The sequence below is a fragment of the Oncorhynchus keta genome, chromosome 5 (assembly GCF_023373465.1).
Source record: "Oncorhynchus keta strain PuntledgeMale-10-30-2019 chromosome 5, Oket_V2, whole genome shotgun sequence".
In the NCBI taxonomy this organism is placed as follows: domain Eukaryota; kingdom Metazoa; phylum Chordata; class Actinopteri; order Salmoniformes; family Salmonidae; genus Oncorhynchus; species Oncorhynchus keta.
The window spans coordinates 13,466,776-13,490,317 of NC_068425.1; the positions used below are offsets into that span (position 1 = coordinate 13,466,776).

A 23,542-nucleotide genomic window follows, 5' to 3' on the forward strand; every position below is an offset into this window, starting at 1 on the left:
GAAACTGCTCAAAACCAGTAGCAGTATTTACATTTTGTTAAAAATAATAAATGAAAACAAACAGGCATTGATAGCAACATACTGCTTATGCTTCTACGTGAGCGTTTGCTGAAGGCTTTCCACCTCCAACTTCTACATTATTCTGTGAACCGCAGCGCGTTCAGAGAGGTCTGTCATCTTTACCGCGCGCAGGACAGGTTCTGGAGAGAGGGCCTGGATCATCACCATTACATGTGTAAAATCGGGGTAACAAATCAAGGGTTTTGTTAAATGTACATATTTTAGCTGCAGCTAGAAGGAAAATTAAAGTGAATCACCCTGAAGTAGGCATGGGTTGCCCTTAGGAATGTTGTTGACGCCATTGACAATGTATGTCCCTGTCTCGTCCAAAAGAAGCACCGTGTTGTGATCCAACCGAACTTCCATTATTGTCCCTTGCATCCAAACCACAGAGACCACAAGTGCAGTGTTTTGCCATTGTCCCAGTCTTTTTATATTAAATTCGAGCTTGCCATTCAATCGGTTATCTTTTCCCTCTCGGAGTTGGCTGGAAGGACCTTTGATAGGAGGACTTTTCTTATTTTCTACTGAAATTTGTCCGGGGTCCATGCCATCTGCGAGTGAACACTTTCAAACGAATTCGTTATAAAAATGTTGTATTTCGTGTGACCTTTGACGTAATTGTGACCAATATCCGGGATGTTGATTTCAACGTTTGTCTTTTGTTTATTGTTTATATATAGACTTGTGTTCCGACATGTACTTTTTATATCGATTTGTCGTTAGTAGTAAAAATACAATAAAATATTTTAACATTTCAAAATAAAAGCACACGTCGTGCTAACAGTGAGTATTATCAAAGATTATAAACTGGGTGGTTTGAGCCCTGAATTATGATTGGCTGAAAGCCATGGTATATCAGACTGTATACCACTGGTATGACAAAACATGTAGTTTTACTGCTCTAATTACGTTGGTAACGAGTTTCTAATAACAATAAGGCTCCTCAGGGGTTTGTGATATATGGCCAATATACCACGGCTAAGGGCTGTGTCCAGGCACGCCGCGTTGCATCGTGTTGAGAACAGCCCTTAGTCGTGGTATATTGGCCATATGCCACACCTCCTCGTGCATTATTGCTTAATTATACATGACAATGGGAGTCGATTTTCACAAAGCGGCACCGAGGGCTGTCTAGCTCCCGCCTATCCTTTCTTTGGATTGGAGGATACATTTCCATGAGGATTGTTGATGTAAACCGCCTGTATTCATTGGAGAGACTGCTACTAGCCTAATACAATGAATATGCATAGCCATCTCAAGATAACTCCTATATAAAGTGTATTTTCTCAAAGTTGCCGGGATGTTACGTGTCCTACTTATATTAGTAAACTCGTAACAATTTTAAAAAGTTATATTTGACCAAATAAACCTCACATAGAAAATAAGCCATTATTTTTTGTTGATGAACCAATTCAACCATCTCATTATTTATTTATTTTCTACCAAAACTCCTTGCATGGTGGGCTAAACAACGAAAAAACGCCACCAGCTGCAGCGAGAAAGATTTTCTGCCGAGTTGGGTCTCTTTTTCTCTGGTATTTTCACTTGCTGATGATGGGCATAGGGAATACACGTTTTGTCAAATGCATTTGAATTCTTTGATCCTGATTGACCCATTCAGTTTCTTAGGCCTATCACTATTGTGAACTATTGTAAAACCATGGTCCGTAAATAATAATGACATTGACGAGCAAATATAAAACTAGAAAATCAAATTGGACACCTTTTCATTTTAATTGAAAAGTCACATCTTTCTCCCTTTCTTTGAGAACATTTCTGGCAGGTTAAAGTGGCCCTTCTTAGTAAAACACACTTCGCTACTGTGGCCTATTTATTGCCTTACCTCCTTACTCTATTTGCACACACTGTATATAGACTTTATCTACTGTGTTATTGACTGTATGTTTGTTTATTCCATGTGTAACACTGTGTTGTTGTTTGTGTCGCACTGCTTTGCTTTATCTTGGCCAGGTCGCAGTTGTAAATGAGAACTTGTTTTCAACTGGCCTACCTGGTTAAATAAAGGTGAAATAAATGTAAAAAACAGAACACCCTCATATTAATGTGTATTTCTTTCCCATTCCCAACATACAAAATGAAATAAACAAAAATCATATATATATATATATATTTTAAATTAAGTAGTTGATAAAAAAGACTACAGTAGATATATTAATGTTAATGATTAACCAATATAAAATACAATTGGAGCAATGTAGTTGATAAAACACTATATTATATGGCATATTTATTGCATACTGCACTCATTTGGCTGTCAAATATAATGTCAGCTTTAATGTCTTCTTTATAAATAGATGACACAAGTAGATGTAATATTATAACGTGATATGATTTTGTAACCTGGCCTAAATTATAATGCTTCTATTGCAATGTTAGAATCTACATTTGCACTACAATGAACAAGAGACCAAACAGGAAAAGCAGAGGAACTGGATATGTGCCTCTGCTCTGGCCTAAAAGATAAGGAGAGAGAGAACAGAAAAACAAGGTTAAGATCTGCATGTCTTCTGTCATTACTGTTACTGTCTGTTCCCAAATACATTCCTATACATTATAAGTAAAATTATGTTTACGGTACATTACATATAACTAATTTCCCTCCTTGCAACCAAATTATTATGGAATCACTTTTTTTAAATGGATTTAGCACTGGCAAAGAATGCTAATCATTAATGCAACATTTGACACCTTACCGGAAGTTGTATTGGGGATGGTGGTGGCAGTATTTGTTATCATGGGGGTGGTGTTTGAATCCACCCTTCCTCCAGTCAGACCGATACCCAGCTTGTCAAGCTCAGACTGTAACTGCTTTGAGACCCAGTTCTGCACTACAGTGTTATTCCCAAAGGTTTTCAGGTCATTTAGGTTGGAGCCGAGGAGTCCAGACACTTCACTCACACTAAGAGCCTATTTAGAGGCAGAGAATTACAGAAAAATTGATAGATGACAATGAATATGAGTCACTGCCATCACAGGTCATTGATGAATGGTATGGTTACGGGAATGAGCACATACCTGGACGACAGCTGAATCCAAACCAATAAAAGTGTTGATGTCCATGCTAATATTGACCCTAGACAGACTCTGTATGTAGGTGATATTGGCACCTCCTAAAAAAGGGCAACAAACGTGGTGAGAATGAGGACTGGGGTGGCACAAGTGTTCTCTAATGTCACAGCCCGAGTGAACTAAATCTTTTAAATCACATTTATATCCACGAAACCATCATTTTTCTCTATGTATGCAGAAAATGGAACCCTTACCCAGGTATGTCTGAATAAGCTGGTAGGATGTTAGCTGATCTGCAGTGGCCCGGGTTTGGGCGAAGTTGATAGGAAAGGCGGTCTCAGCTACTGCAAAGAAGGCCTTCTTATGCGCTGAGGAACAGCTAGTGATTTCCAGAGCATCTGCATCTCTGTTGTGTTCAGAAGGCACAAGAAAAACACAAACTATGAACACGCGAACAAAAAAAGCATATGAAAATGTTCAAACATCAATTACGGAGCGTTTAGGCCTGGATACTCTGTTGAAGTCAACCACTGCAAGAGCACAACAAAGATACATGTGAAGTGGAGTGACTTGCATGACTCGACCACAATGTAACTCTCTCACACAGCAAGATCTGTAGATGATCTTACCGGAGACTGTCATTTCTGATGCCTTGCAACACACTGAGGTCCAGTGCGCACAGGTTAGGCCCTCCAATTGAATTCAGTGCAGAGGCACCAAGCGAATTGCCAGCACTTAAGAACTTGGTGAAAATAACTTTGGCCTGAAATGGAAAAAGGAAGATGAAAGATACATTTAAATGCACACTTTTTAGAAGCAAAATGTTTATCATGTTTAAAAAAAACACCATTTAAAGACATTGTTGATGTAAAGTTAAACATCCCTACTTTGGCGGAGTCCCATTCTCCATTGCCATTGTCCATCAGTGCTGCTAGCGTGTCCACTGTAGTGATGTTCCACTTGTTAATCTGCTCCATGGAAGCCACGCGAGACACCGACCCAAGCACCTGAACCTGCTGGTCTGAGAGGCCTTTGGGGTACGCCTAGTGGACAAGACCACACCATAAAGAGCTGTTACGGAATGACCACCTCTTGGCAACCTGTGAGTTTGAAATCTGTTGTGATTTCCTGTTTTGTGTCAGTAAAGTTTTATACCTGGTGTAGCTTCTCCAAAATGACCTTTTGCATGTCATCATCATCTACCTTCTCAGTCAGGCTGGCCAGATTGTCCATTACTACTTGGGCACTCAGACAGTGGTTGAACGTGGTGGTGTCATACCCAAAGGGGAACGCGTCATTACTTATGGTCACTTGAGTAATGTTGCCAAGGGAGTCTGGACATGCATTTACTAAATAGACAAGTGTTGAAAAGAAATGTGATCATTCATGTCATAAAGGAGGCTCCACTATTAAAACCACAGAACAGCTATATTGACCTGGTATTATTTAAACCTACCAGTGCTTCGTTTGGATCTCAAAGACATGGTGCATTCTTTGAACAGCTTCTTCAGTTTCCTCTTCATTGTCTTGTTTGTACGTAGTCTTTTCATGAATTTCTTCAGGAACGTGCTTTTATTCCGCTGTTTCAGTCAAAAGAGAACACATTAATAAATAAGAGACGCATATAAGGTAAATGAGAGCTTTTCAAATTTTGATGGGTAACAATCTCAAATTATGTCACTCAAATTATGTAATTTAAAAGATCGGGGAGCTTCCTGCCATCCAGGGCCTATATACTAGGCGGTGTCAGACGAAGGCCCAAAAACTGTCAAAGACTCCAGTCACCCAAGTTATAGACTGTTCTCTCTGCTACCGCACGGCAAGCGGTACCGAAGAGCCAAGTCTAGGTCCAAAAGGCTCCTTACCAGCTTCTACCCCTAAGCCATAAGACAGCTGAACAATTAATCAAATGGCCACCCTGACTACACTGCTGCTACTCGCTGTTTATTATCTATTTATAGTCACTTTACCCTACATCTACATATATCTACATGTACAAATGACCTCGACTAATCTGTACCCCCGCACATTGACTCGGTACTGGTACCCCATGTATATTCATTATTGTTCTTTTGTGTTACTTTTCTTTTCTTTTTTTCTTTAGTTATTTAATAAACATTTTCTTAATTCTATTTTCTTAAAACTGCATTATTGGTTAAGGGCTTGTAAGTAAGCATTTCACGGTAAGGTCTACACCTATTGTATTCTAGGGAGTTTTTCCTAGCCACCATGCTTCTACACCTATTGTATTCTAAGGAGTTTTTCCTAGCCACCATGCTTCTACACCTATTGTATTCTAGGGAGTTTTTCCTAGCCACCATGCTTCTACACCTATTGTATTCTAGGGAGTTTTTCCTAGCCACCGTGCTTCTACACCAGCATTGCTTGCTGTTTAGGGTTTTACGCTGGGTTTCTGTACAGCACTTTGTGACATCAACTGATGTAAGAAGGGCTTTATAAATAAATGTGATAAATGTTTTTTACAAATACAATTTGATTTGAATACAACATAATGTCAAAGTGCTACGCAATTGTCACGTATAGTATACCGTGCTGATGTGTTTCCAGAAGTTCTCTGTTAAGTACAGTGGAAGAATGTCAAGCTGCTCTAGAGTTTTTGCAGTCCATGTGCTTGGGTTTCTGAACAGATAAGGATACATACAGACTGATTGAGAAAAAATCAATAGACAAAAATGCGTTGATTTTTCATTTTTTTTTGTGTATTCTACATGAATACAAATCAGCACAGCTCCGATGTCAGCAATGTGCCATACCCATATGTGGTGTTGCCACTGCAGATAACCGTCTCCATAGCTGTAATCTGCTGATCGGAGAAGTCATTGCAGTTCTTCAGTTTCTCCAGGATGTAAGAGTCAGAGCTCTGAATGTAGTTCTCATCCAGAGTACATGCCATGTTGCCCAGGACCTCGAGATTATCTCGACTGAGCTGTGTCCCTTTGATGTTCTGGAATAAATCAAAACTCGTCATAATCACTGCTTTTAAACACTCAGTCGGAAACGTGTTTCTTTCGTCTTGAATACATAACTCACCAGGCACTTTTTGGCATTGTTCAGTAGATCAACCTTTCTTCCATCTAACGTGCTGGACAGGACGGAGAAGTCTGCTCGTCCTGTTTCAATGAAGTAGGATCTGCAGTTGGTCTGTTGTATGTTGGTGTAGCTGGAGAAAGATACACACAGTTTACATTGTATTTATGGTTAATTTATGAGGCATTTTCATTTGGTTATGTCAGCGTAAAAAAAATAACAGTAAATAGTTCATCTAACATTAGTTACCGTCATTTACAATTTATTTTACAATGTCAGTGACATGACCAACTTACCTGTAATACAGCAACATATCTGATGGATAGTTGACAAAATCTTGAGGACTTTCACCTTTGATGTTGTTCCACATGCAAGTTAGCTGTAAAACAAAATGTTACTTCCTCATATGTCTGTAAAATAAGCTCCTTGAAAACAGAGAAACATATTCAATCAAAACATGTTACTAGGTTTCCAGTAACTATTGTCATTCTTGTGTTGAGAGAATACATGCTTGGATTCATGTAGCCATGAAAAATAAATGAAAACAGTCATAATTCATACAGGCACATTAACAATGTAATCTGGTGGCCTGGCTACCGGTTTTGATTGAGTAGGGAGGGACCTTTAGTTTATGTAGAAAAAGTTATATATTCACCTGTGTCTCCTTGAGAACCACCTTTCTTCGACCGGCCCTACGTCTGCAAGCTCTGATGAGACGTTGAGTTTTTATTTTGTTGAAAGTCTGGACACGAGAGCAAGTGAATCCTTGAAGCACATACTCAGAAAGGCTACAAAGAAATCAATGCAGTACATTCATTAGAGTTAGTACATGAACTATAAATGTCATCATAACCACTTTTTGTTCAAGTACATTATACAAATGTATCCCCATGTGAAAATGATACATGTATGATTTCTGCTCAGCTATTGGTCAGGACCAACATTCTCTAAACACTGTTACACTTACTCATCAGGCTCATCCAATCCATTTGCTACTGTATCAAAGAACAGCACAGCCTAATGAAACAGAGAGAAACAGAGGTGCAGAAACATGTATAGACGTATAATACACATGTTCACCACTGTATAATCGTGTAAATATTGAAGGTCTACACAGCTTTTGAATACCACAAACCCCTCAGTTACCTGCTGAGGTTTCCATTTTTTCTTGTTGATGTTCAGAGCAGTGAGTGTTTGATTTCCAGTTGTTGGGAAATTCAGTAGATTCCTGGGAATTTCGGTTGCCATTTCATCTGGGACATTGACTATCAGCTCTGTTGGTTTCATGTCGACTGTGATGATCTGAATAAGTAATACAAAAACGTGTCAACATTTCAAAATGGATACTGTTATTATGATTGATTACCCTTGATTTAAATGAGGCATGTAGAAATATTGGGAGGGAAATTCATAACGCCTACTTCACATCAGTTAGTCTAGCTGCTGTTAGCTAGCCAAGTACAAACCTTATTAACATAGATCTGTTGCACAATTGTTGGAGCAGTCAGCATGTTGGTAACAAATGTTGGGTTGGTGGATGTTGTTAGAACCTGCTGCGCAGGTATTGCGATGAGTGTTTGGGTAGGAAGACCTCCCACTAAAGAGCCCAGTTTTATTAAACTGTCGCTATTGCTTATCTGAAGAAAGAGAACATTAAATTATGAAATATCCTCTACATTGGAAGTAGAGAGGATGGAATGGTTTAAAGCATGAATCATGGTTGTGAATGATGCTCACAACCAATAGGCCACCAGCAATAAACCTATGAAGAAGTAAATCACCTGGAAGTTTTGGGTGATGAGAATCTGTATGATGAACAAGGACTGTCCCAAGTTCCATCCAGGAACATTGCTCAGAGTACTCAGGGATTGTAAAATCACACTGGGCGGGGCTTTAGTGATCTGTCCAGTGGTCAGACTTGTGACCTGCGGGCCCAAGGCTGTGATTGATTCCGAATTGACAATTTGGATATTCGATGCCAGTGCGGAAGAAATCTGGAAGGAAATGACATCAGCGAAGATTAGGTAACAGTATCATTTAACCAATCAATGGATTGTGATCACATGGAATTAATGGCTCATACTGTAACATTTCATTTCCATGTGTTCAAAACACAGGTCTAAGGTTAAGGTGTAACAAAAATGGAGATAGATCCTGATGGTGCTCACCTCTGAGTCCACGTTAGTACAGGATTGGTTCAGGTTGCCCAGGACAACCACACTCTCTGACTCATTGAGTTTAGAGTAAGCTGAGGCTGGGACAAAACATTGTAAGTGTGGTGGAAGCCTAAAGATATGGGAACAAAACAAAAATATGAAATAAAACACTTAGTAACACTAACTTGGATTAGAATGTCATGCCCAATTTCACCATAGCGTCATTCAGATTCAATGTAGACTGTTGTCTGTTATCATACCCTTGACATAAACGCAAGAAATAAAGTGAGTTAGTAACATAAAACCAATCATTTTAGTGGCTACTGTTCAAAACTCACTGCAGTGGGAGGAAGTTGGAGTTCTGCAGGAAGATAAGCTCAGTAAAGCGTTTAGTCAGATTTTGAGGAGCTCCAGCGAAATTGAACAACTTAATGTTGACAGGGTTCACGGCAAATAGTTGTAGCTGTAAAAAACAAACAATAAGATAAACCTTTGGTTATATATTTTTGGTAATATATGATGCCCCTTCATCAAAACAGACAGGTGCATGGGCTTACCGTTGACTCTGAGCCAAATGTGTCGAAGTCTTCAACGGTCACAAAAGTGATGAACACACCAATGTAGTTAAGGAACCAGGCAGTGGAGTTGAGATTTGGGTCAGTGGGACTATAACACTTGGGTGCTGCTGAACCTACAAGTCAGAAATCAATAAATATGTGTTTAATGTACTTGATGTGAGAAATAATTTATGCTGCTTTAATAAAAGGCATACATCCTTGAGGAATATCTGCCATGAAGCAGAATTTATGCATATTCTTTGGTAACAGACCTTATGTTGAAAATGTGCATTCAAAGTGTAAAGTGCAATAATAAATATATGCATAATGTAAACTGGAGTAATCAGTAGTAAGTACTAAAACACTCACTTCCCGTGTTGAGGTAGGTCTTTATGGTGCTGTACGCATCATCTTGAGTTATGGCTGAGCCATTGAAAGTGAGATTGGATCCCAGTAGAGACACACTGTGAAAACCACAGCAGACAGTCAGCAAACTTTTCTTCCTTTTATTCACGTTCAATGATGTCGATATTTGTGTGTAATAGCATCAGTAAATGTAAGGTATTTCCAGTGTGATAGCTTACAGTCTCCTGAAGGGTAAGCAGGAGGCGTTGAGTGTGTCAGGGGACTGGAGCAGGGCTCTGTTGAGGAACTTCAGGTAGTTCCTCAGTCTGTTGTCAAACCAGCGGTCAACCTCAGCCTTGTCATCAGTGGCCAGAGCCAAAGGCCAGACGCAGGGCAGGACTGGACGCTTCACATCATCCGGAAGATTCTCCTACAGACAGATAATGATCAAAGTCAAAGGACTGAGAGAACGCACCATTTAAGAGTTTTTTTCTTTCAGTAAATCCTAAGAAAGGGATACTCAGTGAGTGGTTGAAAATGGTGACCACAATCAGCAGTGTGTCCTTACGGTTTCCAAGAACTCAGGAGTTTTTTTGTAGTTTTGGAAGATTGTGCAGAGCTTAGTCTTGTTGTCCACCACCTCTGGCTTCCTGAGGAAGGTGCCGAGCTCTGAGGGATGTATGGTGTTGAGCAGCTGGAAACACAGATAGCATAGGATACACAGTGATTCTAGGCCAGTACACACTTTCCAAAAGTTGAAGTGCAGCTGAAACAAGTTCAATGTACTGTACCTCAGATTCCCGCTGTGGTGGAATAAGGGAGAGGAAGTTGGTCAACTTTGGGAATGTAAAGTTGAGGAAGGATTGTCTCAGGAACATGAAGAAGCTGTTGTTCCTATAGCAACGTAGTGGAGTTGATTCTGCAAACAATGAGATACTGTAAATTAACTCGTTCCTCATTTGGTCCAGCACTAAGCCCAAAACTGCAGCCCTCAGACCATAGTATATAAAACCCATTATTCTATATGATCATGTATTTAGAATTATAGAGAAGGATCATGAGAAGTAAAGTTTACATTTACATTTAAGTCATTTAGCAGACGCTCTTATCCAGAGCTCTTATCCAGAGCGACTTACAAATTGGTGCATTCACCTTATGACATCCAGTAGAATAGTCACTTTACAAAGTAAAGTGAGATACTAGTACTGTTTACTGGTAACTCACACTTTGTTGAGGAAAGATGTACTTGCTACGATTGTAATATGTTGTTGTATCACCCAGCTGTCTGGAAAGATTCACCCATTTTAAATGTTATATAATTTTTGTGCATCTCTTGAACTTATTGATTCCTGGGGTCATTTCATGTTTTCGTGTGCATCTGAGCTATTGCTGTTCAAGCAGGCAAACATGATGAGTTTTGCATGATATGATGACATAAAAAAAAAGTTTAAAAAAAAAGTTATTTAGAAATATAATGAAGTAAAAGTAAAGTACAGTTACCCCCAAAAACGACCTAAGTAGTATTTTCAAGTATTTTTCCTTAATGTACTTTACACCACTGGAGATGATGACTTGGTGAATACCTCTGAGAGACATGATTATTTGATGCTGGACAGCAGCCTGTGTGCCGTTGGACAGCGATGGTAGGATAGAGTTCAGCAACGCCACTCTGTAGGTGACAGAAACCACCCATTGATATGCATTGTCAAGCACAACTAAGAGCAGTAATGTACTGTACACGAAGGTCAGTTGCAAACATGCATCACATTATTGTAAATTATTAGTGTTTCTATAATACACTGTGCTGATCTTACGTTTCTTGGCTGATGTTGCAGCCTCTGTGTCTGACGATGTTGAAGAGAGGGGCCACATGCTCCTCTGTCAAGTTGGGTAAAAGTGGGCGGAGTCTCTGGCCCAACCACACCAGCACTTCAGGGTCTTTGATGGAGGGATCTGATAGGTTGGCATTGTCAAACACCTGCTGGAGGAGCACCTGACGCACATCCACCGGAAGGTGAAGACCCTGAAGACAGAAGCAAATGAGGGGATTGTACTAAGCAAAGGTATATAGGGAATAAGACAGTGGTATAAGACTTGACCATCACTCATCCATACCTCAACAGCTGGAGAAACAATGTCAAAGAACTCGCCCAGATCTCTGGGAAGCACATGAATCAGTATCATGTGGATATCTCCAGGGTTTCTGAGCTGACCAGGGGTGGAGGCCACCTCCCCCAGCTGCACGGGGCTCAGCATAGGCAGGACATCCACCTACACAGTGAAATAAAAACATGGATTCAAACTGGTTACAAATGACTCTTGGATGAATCCGTAAGTTCAAAAGGTCAAGATCATGAACTGGTACCAACCACTGAGAAGTTTCCATGCAGTCGTTTGAGTTCTTCTAGGGGTGCAAAACGAACAAATGGCCCAAAGTACTTTTTAAGCCAGTCAGTGCTGTTGTTTGAGTTGTTGACACAGTTGGGGTCTGAAACAATAAAAAATATTTTCAAAGGTTGGAGAAAAATATGTCTTTCTATCCTAACTGATTACAATTCCTTTGTCTTCACAGAGCTTTTAGTAAAATTACATTTTCAGGGATCATTGACGTTACAGAATTATTTAAATGTACCTTCAGTGTCATTGCGCCTCAAGAAGTGCTCAATAAAATCAGTGTAGATCAAAAGCTGTCTTTGTCTGTCCATAGCTGAGTTAGCTGGGTTAGGGTTAGCTGGTTGACGACCTAGAGCTTCCACTCTGCGAAGGCAAAGACACCACATTGAAGTACTAGATCAAGAGAGGGCAAATAGTCAACCACACTGAAATAAAATGTATGTTTTCACATACAAAATCTGGTAGGTCCCACAAGTGAAGTTCTTGGTGCTAAGACAGGACAGGAACTCTCTGGAGGCTTGCGGGAGGAAGGGTCGAAGATTCGTCAGAAACCACTTGCGGGTGTGGTTTGGGCTTCTCAGGTCATGTTGACTAAACTGGTCAATAACTACCTCCCCAAATACATCTAGCGCCAGAGAGATGGATGGGCCGCTGGGCTGGTAAGACTGAACACAAAGACAATCAGAAGTTCTCTTGGATAAAGACTTTCATCCACAATCTTCTGACATTATATATTTTTTAAAGAGTACACATTCAAGAAACTCTTAAAGAATATGTTTCAAAAGGAGCTGTTCAAAAGTATTATCATATCTTTGAACTCCCTGACAAAGGCCATGCAGCCGAAACACATCAGAGTTTTTAAACTTTGTTTTTTTTACCATGTTTGAAAACCTGTGAAGAGCCTCATCAAGAATTGCAGAATATTTGGTGAAGAACAACTTCCACATTTTTTGGGGATAGGTCAGGTTGCCTGACAGTTTGCATTGCAGGATCTCAGAGAGTTGCTCTGGTTTTAGCTGGGTACGCTGAGAGGGCACAAAGAAACACATACATTAGGACATTCATTTTTGGAAATCAATTCAATCACCACCTCAAAAATGTAATCAAATCAAATCAAGCATGTTGCATGTAGAAAGTGGGTTTCATGAATACACACAACGTAGACTAGTGTCAAACCTGAGGTAGGCAAGCATAATGTTGGATGGTAAAGTTGCAGAGCATAAGGGTCATATTCGTGCCAGCAATGTAGTTTTCCAGATTAGTTCTGCGAGAAGGGAAACAAGACTTGCATGAATAAACTGTGTCTTTACATTTGTTATGGCTATTCTACAGGGTAAGCACTCACGTATTCACTCCAGCACAGATGTGGCTCTCTGCAATAGGAGATTAATATGAATTACTATCAACGTTCTGAGTTACAAGGTAATCAAACAAAATCTGATATGGTGTTCAAAACACTGCCTCACCATTGACTGGGGGGGTCATAGAGCACTGGTGGAAAGAACAGGAATAATGTCAATCTCATACAATTCAATTATGTATATTTCATTTGGACCATAGTACATTTATTGTTGAAGAATACAAATGATTTCATTGAAACATAATGATAATATAATGACATTGTTGACATTTCTCACCCCAAACTTGAAGGGAACGACGTTGCAACCTGATGTAAAGACAACACCAACAATAGATGTCAGGACATGGAAAAATACTCCATTGAGTCACAGCTCATAGTCACATGATCATATCTAAATTCTGACTCACCCGGAGGAGCAGCATCCATTACGGAGTCCTGTGTGTCTCTGATGACTGGTCCCAAATCAGATGGGGCCGATGTAGCAGCCCTGTCCAGCCTGTTGAAACTTTGGAGGAGCAATAAAAACAGATGTAATTAACTCTGCTAACATACAAACTTGGACATTGTGGGTGTTATTTTTTCCCCCACAAACATTCCTGATACTTACATGCTTGTGAAAGACAAACACTCAAGGCTAGCCTGTGAGAAGAAAAAAAATCAGAAGGAGTTTAGTAAAACGTAAATATGCCCAAACAAATATATCATATAAAGTGTGCTTAATGTAGTGACAGTACCCCTCTTATTAGCATCTGCAGCTCATGGAGGAAGTCTCGGAGTCTGGTGTCGTTGTGGAGGTGGTCAAAGACTCTGTTGATGATGTCATCTCTCTGTGGAGTTGGAGTGTGGGGCATCAGCACCAGTTCTGCTAACTGCCTTGGAGAGAGAGCTGGCAGGGCCTCCAGCTGATAGAGAGAGGAGACACACACATCATTGTAATACTGATGAATATTGTGCTACAAAGACCTGATCACGTAGCATGTTCCTGATCCCTTAAAGATGTCCAGTTCTAGAAATGTTCTGATTTGGCAGAATGTCATGTAAATGCTTACTGCAGAAAAGTTTCTTTGCACATCAAAGAAGTGCTGTAGCGGTGCGAAAATGGAAAATCTCCCAAAATGTCTCTTAATTGAATCCAAACTCCCATTGGAAAGACATCCCATCATATCTGAAAGAAAAGTATGCAATGTGTCATATTAGCTTGTTCACTCAGTTCAATGCACTATTTGAAAAAAAGACATACAAAATCAGTCCTAAATTAAACAAATCGCCATATCAAAATAAATACCTGAATATCGGTGTTGTGAGAGGAATGGGTGAATGAAGCGTGTGTAGACCAGTTTCTGTCTCATCTCATCCATCGATGAGATGTGATCACTCAGCCCCATGACACTGTAAGTAATGAGAAAATCAGGATCTCAGAATTCACACTTTTGGTATTATCAATAGGATATGTGACATTGATACTGCAGAAAATGATGAAACAAATATGTCTATGAACTGAAAAATGTATTTGTGGTTGTCTTTGTGTTGTTCGTACAGGGCTTGGTAGGCTTGACAGCTGAAGTCTTTAGTGCTGAGGCAGGATAGGTACTCCTCTGACACTGAAGGTAGGAGGGGCCGCAGTCTGATCAGGAACCAGAAGCGGATGAAGTTCTCATCACCAAGGTTCTCAGCACTGAAGCCATCTGTCGGAAGCTGGCCAAACAAGTCTGTGAGGTTGGGCCAACCCGAACTGTCATTCTAAAAGGGAAGGATTTCACAATGGGTCAAATGTCACAGTAACATGACATTTGTCTTGACTTTAATTGAATCTCTGATGATTGAAAATAAAAGTATTCTTACCATCATTGTGTGTGGTCCTGTCAGTATCTTGGATAGCTCTGTGACCAATAGTTTCAGATTTTCTCCAGTGAGGCTCAGGTTAGAATGGGGCACACATCTCAAGACCACAGCCAGGTTTTCTGCTGCATGGGACACCTGTGACAGAAGAAGACATGTCATCATAAAGTCAATACAATTTAAAAGGATTTTGGAATCGGAAGTACCCTGTGTAAGAACATTTTTTAAGTTAAAGGTAGACTCAGCAAAATGATGTTGCCACGAGCAGCTCTGCAGATGATGAGAGAGATGCAAGACTTGGCTCCCACCCCGTCACACACAGTGTCACGCTGTTAGAACCCCATAGGTACGGGACCAAAACATGTGGGGAGTTTAGCTTTGCTCTTCAACACCCTTAGGTGTTGAGCAAATGGACCTACTACACTCTTAGAAAAAAGGGTTCCAAATGGGTTCTTTGGCTCTCCCCATAGGATAGCTCTTTTTGGTTGCAAGTAGAAGTATTTTGGGTTCTGTAGAAAGGGTTCTACATTGAACCCAAAAGGGTTCTACAGGGAACTAAAAGCTTTCTACCTGGAACCAAAAATGGTTCTTCAAAGGGTTCTCCTATGGGGACCACAGCAGAACCCTATTAGGTTCTAGATAGCACCTTTTTGTGAAGAGTCTATGCTGTTTAATTTGTTCACCTACGTCATATCGCTGAGTCTACCTTTAAGATAACAAGCAACAATGAAAGAACAAACACCCATAATAGTAGCATTAGGAAAAATGATGCTTATCAACTAGGAGTGGCCTACTTGACGTCAGTGTATTTGGTTGAAATGATTTTGTCAGAACAATCTAGATTGTTGAAATACTTTGGCTATGAACCACAAAGCCTTCTCTAGATAGTGATCCCATACTGAATAAGAGATCATGAGGACTTAACCAAGGTGTACATAGTGGCAAATAAAACTCACCGAGCACATATCATCATTGTTGCCAATGTGACAGACATCCATGGGACCAACCATTGAATACATGGAAGAGTTAGAACCCATTGGAGGATTTAATGAGCTGAAAAATAATATAGAGGCATAACATTTAGTTCAAAATATTACAAATGATCATATTCAAATGATCGGAATCAACTAGACCAGTGGTTCCCAAACATTTTATAGTCCCGTACCCCTTCAAACATTCAACCTCTAGCTGCGTACCCCCTCTAGCACCAGGGTCAGTGCACTCTCAAATGTTGTTTTTTTGCCATCATTGTAAGCCTGCCACACACAAACTATACGATACATTTATTAAACATAAGAATGAGTTTGAGTTTTTGTCACAACCCGGCTCATGGGAAGTGACAAAGAGCTCTTATAGGACCAGGGCACAAATAATAATATAATTATAATCAATCATTTTGCTCTTTATTTAACCATCTTACATATAAAACCTTATTAGTTTATCGACAATTGTGAATAACTCACCACAGGTTAATGAGAAGGGTGTGCTTGAAAAGATGCACATAATTCTGAAATGTTGGGTTGTATTGGAGAGAGTCTCAGTCTTTCCACACACAGTCTGTGCCTGTATTTAGTTTTCATGCTGGTGAGGGCCGAGAATCCACTCTCATGTAGGTACATGGTTGCAAAGAGCATCAGTGTCTTAACAGCGCGATTTGCCAAGGCAGGATACTCTGAGCGCAGCCCAATCGAGAAATCTGGTATTGCCTTCTGATTAAAATACATTTTCACAGAACCACTTGTTGCAATTTCGATGAGGCTCTCTTGTTCAGATGTCGGTAAGTGGACTGGAGGCAGGGCATGAAAGAGATAATGAATATAGTTGTTTGTGTCATCTGTTTCGGGAAAGTGCCTGCGTAATTGCGCACCCAGCTCACTCGGGTGCTTCACTATATCACATTTAACATTGTCCGTAAGCTTGAGTTCATTTGCACAATAAAAATCATACAATGATGGAAAGACCTGTGTGTTGTCCTTGTTAATGCAGACAACTTATTAATCATAGCTTCAATTCTGTCCCACACATTGAAAATAGTTGAGGAGAGAGAGTCCCTGTAATCCTAGATTCAGATCATTCAGACGAGAAAAAACTTCACCCAGATAGGCTAGTCGCGTGAGAAACTCGTCATCATGCAAGCAGTGAGACAAATGAAAATGGTGGTTAGTAAAGAAAACTTTAAGCTCGTCTCTCAATTAAAAAAAACGTGTCAATACATTGCCCCTTGATAACCAGCGCACTTCTGTATGTTGTAAAAGTCTTACATGGTCGCTGCCCATATCATTGCATAGTGCAGAAAATACACGAGAGTTCAGGGGCCTTGCTTTAACAAAGTTAACCATTTTCACTGTAGTGTCCAAAACGTCTTTCAAGCTGTCAGGCGTTCCCTTGGCAGCGAAAGCCTCTCGGTGGATGCTGCAGTGTACCCAAGTAGTGTAGGGAGCAACTGCTTGCACGCGCGTTACCACTCATCTATGTCTCCCTGTCATGGCTTTTGCGCTATCAGTACAGATACCAACATGAACATCAGCTACGTTTGGCTACATATGGACCGTTAATGGAATTCCCGCAAGAGAGTAACGGTTAATGTGATTGGATGTTAATTATTTGACTAGGCTACCTGTATTAATCATTGTGTTACTATTTCGCTGAACACTAATTTAATCAAAAAATGTATTTTATTTTCGGCTGTGAAACGAGGCTACTCAGGCGAGAGAAAAAAACTCACCCAAATGTATAGCCCAGTTGGAAAATATATATATATTTTTTAATTATATTTTAATTTGGTGTACCCCAGATGGCATTGTGCATACCCCTGAGGGTATGTGTACCCCAGGTTGGGAATATGTGAACTAGACAAAGTCTACGAAGTCCACAAGGCTAATAACATAAAATATTTATTCAACTCACAAGACTTGGTTGAAGACAGCAGTAAGGTCGTGTGGGATCTGAGTCTGGTTGTTGAGCTGGAAGCGGTTCAGGGCAGGGAGGACCACATGCTGGAACCAGTCCTTGAGGCTGGTGATGTTGAAGTTGCTGAGAGAGGGAGTCTGGCTGGGGATGGTCTCATTTGTCAGTGTGAAGTTGGGGGAGATGTGTCCAGCCAGCTCTACCAGGATCCAGTTCACTACTGCCTGGGCCAGAACATGCTGTCTCTCAGAGCTCACATTCCTCTGTGGGGAGACAGTACATAGTACATAGTTTCAGATTGGAAAAGGAAAAGGAAATCATTTGTTCATACTTGTGAGATTGTAAAAGACAACACATACCACTTGAATGCTGCCCACCAAAGTCTTGATGAAACTACCCAAGGGCCTCAGGAATGACAGGAAGTCATTTAGAGTCTGCAACCACAGATTTGTAATCATTAGTTGGCTCATACTGTACATGGAGTTGATGACAGCAAAAGAAATAGCCTTGTTTGACATTAACATTTAGCAGACGCTCTTATCCAGAGCAATTCGGGTTAAGTGCCTTGCTCAAAGGCACATCGACAGATTGTTTAATTAGTCCCACTTAACCGCTAGGCTACCTGCCACCTCAGAAAAGAGACCGATAAACACACGCATGCACACAGACTCACTAACACACATATTAAATATATATATATATTTTTAGTTGTATTGTTTCTATATCCTTGTATTTGAAATTTGTGTGACTGTCCTTGTCTATCAGTGTATTGTTACTTGTTTTGTGTTTTTTTTGTGGACCCCAGGGAGGGTAGCTGATGCTTCTGCTAAAGCTAATGGGGATCCAAGTAAAAAAACATTATTAAAAAAAAACACATAACTCACTCTGTCAAGTTCATGTGGTCCTGTGGCATTGCCAGCAGTCATGTTGGACATCATTGTTGCATTGTACATCGACTGATTCAGGTGAGCATTGTTTATTAGAGGCCCAAGCAGACTCTGGAAGACCAGGCTGATAGTGCCATTGTCCAGGTCTCCATTTCCGGGGTGAAGAACCAACTCTGCCTTCTGTTCCGGGCTCAGCAGTGCCAGGACTGATAGCTGTGGGAGAGAGAACATTGGTCTTGATTGGTCATGAACTTCCTGTGGCATCCTATAACATCTTAATGGCATCTTGTATCTTCCCGACATTAGACTCCCTGCTTTATTAAGAGCCCGCATAGAGTTAAACACTTACACCACTGAAATGAATGTTCAGTGCAAAGAAGTCTTCATAGGCAACCAAGGTAGAGAAGGATCCAAAGTTCCGCATCAGCCACTGCTCACTGCTGTTCCCATGGACAAGGCATCCTTTTTCAGAACACAAACAGAACTCTCAATCACATCCTACAGATTACCACATTCATCAAAATGTCAACAATTCCAATATACTGAGTGACAATATCCATTCATAATGAAATAAATAGCCTACCTGCTGTATCATTTCTCTCGAGAAACCTGCGCATGAAGGACGTGTAGACTATCCTTTGGCGTTGAGGGTCCATACTCAGGATATTCATATCCAATTCATTCACACTAAAAATGATCAAAACAACAACAAATCACTATCCTCCATAATAGTGGTTTGTATGGGAAACACAACAGAAACATCACTGGGAAAATGGGAAACTCACAGAGCCTGGTAGGTCTGGCAGGTGAGGTCGCTGGTGCTGAGACAGGCGAGGAGGCTTTCGGTGACAGAGGCCAGGCGTGGCCTGAGCTTGAGCTGGAACCACACTCTGGTGAAGTTGACGTCGTGGAACCTGGGCTTTGAGGCATTGAAGCTGAGCCCCTTGATCAGCTCCAGGATGGGCTGCAGATCCCTGCTCAAACTCTGTATGGAAAATAACAGTGATGTCAGCATAAAGCACAAAGTCCACTTCATGCTTTCATAACACATTCAAGGTATTTTGTCAATTTCCCCCTGAAACTGTTGATCAAATGTCTCTCTCTTGTTGTACTGTACCATGAAGGAGTCTGAGTAGAATTGAAAGGCCACGTCCATAATTTCTTTGAGTCTGTTAATGTGCTCCTGGGTGTCGTTAATCCTCCTCAGCCCAGCACAGCTTAGGAAGCTGTCAAATGTAGCATTTGAAAACTAAAAAATATATAGATACAGAGGAGCAAATATGAATCTCTTGTTTAGCAATTTTCATTGAGGTATTTGGGGATTTTTATCGAAGTGTAACATTTAGGGGGGGAACTCACGGGAGCACACGAACCCTCAGTCCTGTTACACATTCCACCGGTGATGTTTCCATGGGTGCTAGTGATTACATAGATAGCAAGTTAAATCAATCTCTTAGCCCCCTGTCTAATCAGTGTTACATGACCACGGTGGCAATGAAACAAGAAACATACCCAATTTGATTTAACTTACCTATTTCCCCCATCGCACAATGTAATACACTTGAGTAAAAAAAAAAGCATTGTGATATTAGCATGGCTTGAAACATATTGACATTATCACATGGATTTAATCAAAATGTCACAATCAAACTGGTTTTCGATGACTAAGTACACCACAATAAGCATATTCTCGACAACCGATCCCACCATTCATCAATTGAGAGGCTCTTAGCAAAACCTGTTTTATTTTTTAGGAACAAGAGCTAGTGTATTTTTAAGATCTTGAAGATCCTGTTACAGTGTCTCGAAAATAATGTATGTTACCTGGGCTGACCCAACGGCGAAGAAACCTAAAATAAACAGAACATTCAAATGAAAGCATGAAACAGTAGGCAACATGGCTCTGTTTTAAGTGTAATATTGAGTGCCAGCCATTTATTTGGATGTTAAGGGTGTCAGAAAAGGTCTCCTATGCATGTTGTAGATCAATTAAGAACAAAGTGAACAATGGAGGAGAAGGACGTTTACCCACCTGATCCCAGGACAGCTAAGGTGAGGGCAAGACAATACCCACGATGTCTCATTTTGCCACCACAAGTCATTGGTTCATCCAAGAACTACCTTTAATGTCAAACGACAGTCACGGTGAAATCACAACAGATTCACACCTAATCCACCGTGTTTCTTCCCCATACTATACCACAACCAATGACAGAGGGGCAGAGAGACTCAAAAAGCCGTAGTAAAACGGACACCCGACAGAGATCATATTCATGTTAAATTGTTGTACCGATGCTGAATATTGACATAGATTTTTACATGAGAATCTCTTGATTTGTGCAAGTCACTGAAAAGATGGTTTGTTAGCTATTTCTATTCTCGTTGTCTTTTTGTCCTTTTCCACCCATTTAGAGATAGTTTGGTCACCTGTTGTGATAACGGTACAATGCCACCCACGCAGCCTCTAAAACAGTCATCTGCTTTCAAGGGCATCTAGTGTGTGTTCAAAAACAAATAAGTAACCAAAACTTTGTCTAAAAGTTATTTAATAATTCAAAGACAATTTCCTGAGACCAAAAATGATTTTGAAGTATTCCTATATAAAGATGACAGTAATAAGAGTTCAATGTAAAGACAGGGTAACTCCATCTATCCCCAGGCATGTATTCTAATTAATCATATCGAGGGGAAAATATTTTGACTATCAGTTACAGCTAATATGAAACACTATCATAGGTATGGAAAATCTGTCAAAATAAACGACATACAATAATTTGGCAAAACTAATCTCTTTCAAGAATAAATCCCTATGTTCATCCATCTATTCATCATTTGCAAAGTGAAAACTGAATCCTTTAAGTTTTTAATAAACATTTGATCATATTCACAATAGTAAAAGGACAATTGAAGGGCTCACCTGACCTAACTGGCTGACGATGTGAGGCACCACTGAGCGAGAATGGACAAGTGGTGACATATGAGACACCCACAGGGAACATTTCTCAAAAAGGGTGGGGAAGGGTGTGAACAACAAGCAACCCAACATAAAACACAGATTAAGATGAGATTTCACTTGGATTTAAGGACAACCAAAGTTGACAAACTAGCTATACCAACATAAAGTTATAAAAATCTGAATAAATAAACTGACAAAAGGATTCAAAAAGTAATTCTTCCAGTACATGTTTTTGCATACATGTACACTGAGTGTACACAACATTAGGAACACCTGCTTTTTCCATGACATAGACTGACCAGGTGAATCCAGGTGAAAGCTATGATCCCTTATTGATGTCACTTGTTAAATACATTTCGATCAGTGTAGATGAAGGGGAAGAGACATGTTACGGAAGTATTTTTAAGCCTTGAGACAATTGAGATTGTGTATGTGTGCCATTCAGAGGGTGAATGGGCAAGACAAAATATTTAAGTGTCTTTGAATGGGGTATAGTAGTAGGTGCCAGGCACCGGTTTGAGTGTGTCAAGAACTGCAACACTGCTAGGTTTTTCATGCTCAACAGTTTCTGGTGTGCTTCAAGAATGGTCCACCACCAAAAGGACATCCAGCCAACTTGACACAACTGTGGGAAGCATTGGAGTCAAAATGGGCCAGCATCCCTGTGGAATACTTTCAACACCTTGTAGAGTCCATACCCCGACAAATTGAGGCTATTCTGAGGGCAAAAGTGGGTGCAACTTAATATTAGGAAGGTGTTCCTAATGTTTTGTACACTATACTACAATAAAATGATAATGAATTTCTAATATGTAAATACAATTATGTAAATATTGATCCAACGACACAGCATCTCTTTTCTCTCTAGGTTAGGGTATGTTTATATGAAACAAACACAAGGGCAAAAATAAAGAAATGTGGACTCTATGAAGCCTAGTATTTATTTAATTGTATGACTGAACCTTTATGACACTGCCGAAGCCGCTCTGTGCCAAAACAGTGGCTCAGTTATGTAATAGACAGAACATCTAGGAATATTGTAGATTGTGTTACTTCTTAACATTTTTCTAAGTTGATGATCTGTTAATATGTACCTCATTAACATTTGTTGAGTGTTCGTCTTCAGCTTCTACTCTACATAGTAAATACAGAGCCAACATCACTTTGAATTGACACTGCTTTACTGCTCATTATCGACATGTCATTTTCCCACTATTCTTCTTTGCCTTCTTCTGCCGAAGGTTGTTTAGTAGGTCAACTTGGGCAGTTTCAAGGGGCATTCTGTGACAAATATACTGGGAACTTATAAGTAAATAGAAAACTATGTCAATCCAAAGTAATGTGTAGGTAATGTGTACAGTACACTAAGTTCCAGTAGGTACTTGAAATGAAAACAATGTGATTGTGAATGACAATTATAGGTATAAACTTGAACAAACTGGATCAGGAAACACAATCAAACAATGCATTCTCTTTGGTGAGAGAAAACAATGCATTGTAAGACTCTATTTGTATGAGGGTTGTTAAGTAAGTGATTACAGATTACCAAGTTCTTGTACTTTATAAAACTATGAACAACACCATGCAGATTGTGAACGTCACACAAGAATGTGACACTAAAACTCAAGTTACAGTACCAGAGAACATGATTTAGGACCCATGGAGCATGAATAGGACATATGCACTAAGACCCTTATTGGGATGAAAGATGACACTATTTTACAGTAATATGTTTATCGCAAAACGATTTAGGCTAGATAGTCATTAATGTCACCACTTTGGTTACACAATATCGTGCTTCAAACATCTTCCAATGTTTTTAACTGTTGGAATTTCAAGTTATGCGCAACACATCAGTTTAGGGACCTAGACATTGGTAAAAGTGTATTCTGTCAAGGTGGCAGTTCCAAAACAACATTCACAAACATTCACAAAATACAATAGGCTACTGTTGCATGTTTGTGGGTTCAGGAGGATTACGTCCTTAGACAAAAAGTCAG

At 40.0% G+C, this 23,542-nt stretch overlaps 1 protein-coding gene across 2 annotated transcripts; it reads right to left on the reverse strand.

The window, feature by feature from the left end:
* Positions 1 to 1,773: 1,773 nt before the first annotated feature.
* LOC118365301 (uncharacterized) lies at positions 1,774 to 21,570 on the reverse strand. 2 transcript variants are annotated; one of them, XM_052518754.1, is made up of 55 exons: positions 21,504 to 21,570; positions 20,619 to 20,707; positions 20,411 to 20,436; positions 20,118 to 20,146; positions 19,946 to 20,003; positions 19,704 to 19,835; positions 19,372 to 19,571; positions 19,170 to 19,273; positions 18,936 to 19,048; positions 18,584 to 18,799; positions 18,059 to 18,133; positions 17,700 to 17,962; positions 15,749 to 15,845; positions 14,796 to 14,930; positions 14,491 to 14,693; positions 14,239 to 14,342; positions 14,003 to 14,118; positions 13,688 to 13,855; positions 13,561 to 13,592; positions 13,361 to 13,458; positions 13,231 to 13,259; positions 13,060 to 13,084; positions 12,939 to 12,966; positions 12,770 to 12,857; positions 12,472 to 12,618; positions 12,047 to 12,258; positions 11,832 to 11,956; positions 11,569 to 11,687; positions 11,315 to 11,470; positions 11,014 to 11,222; positions 10,783 to 10,868; positions 9,991 to 10,118; positions 9,768 to 9,893; positions 9,439 to 9,629; positions 9,224 to 9,318; positions 8,855 to 8,988; positions 8,636 to 8,760; positions 8,310 to 8,427; positions 7,923 to 8,135; positions 7,608 to 7,778; positions 7,288 to 7,443; positions 7,109 to 7,158; positions 6,797 to 6,929; positions 6,438 to 6,520; positions 6,145 to 6,274; positions 5,868 to 6,058; positions 5,643 to 5,733; positions 4,550 to 4,673; positions 4,249 to 4,442; positions 3,981 to 4,136; positions 3,723 to 3,856; positions 3,348 to 3,499; positions 3,100 to 3,194; positions 2,778 to 2,991; positions 1,774 to 2,537 (listed from the first exon to the last, which is right to left on the reverse strand). In XM_052518754.1, the coding sequence occupies exons 2-55, from the start codon at positions 20,686 to 20,688 to the stop codon at positions 2,464 to 2,466; spliced, it is 6,741 nt and encodes a 2,246-aa protein (XP_052374714.1). In that variant the 5' UTR covers positions 20,689 to 20,707; positions 21,504 to 21,570; the 3' UTR covers positions 1,774 to 2,463. The 2 variants fall into 2 exon arrangements, with proteins under 2 accessions (XP_052374714.1, XP_052374715.1); XM_052518755.1 differs by having other exon boundaries at positions 21,509 to 21,527.
* Between the last annotated feature and the right edge of the window lie 1,972 nt (positions 21,571 to 23,542).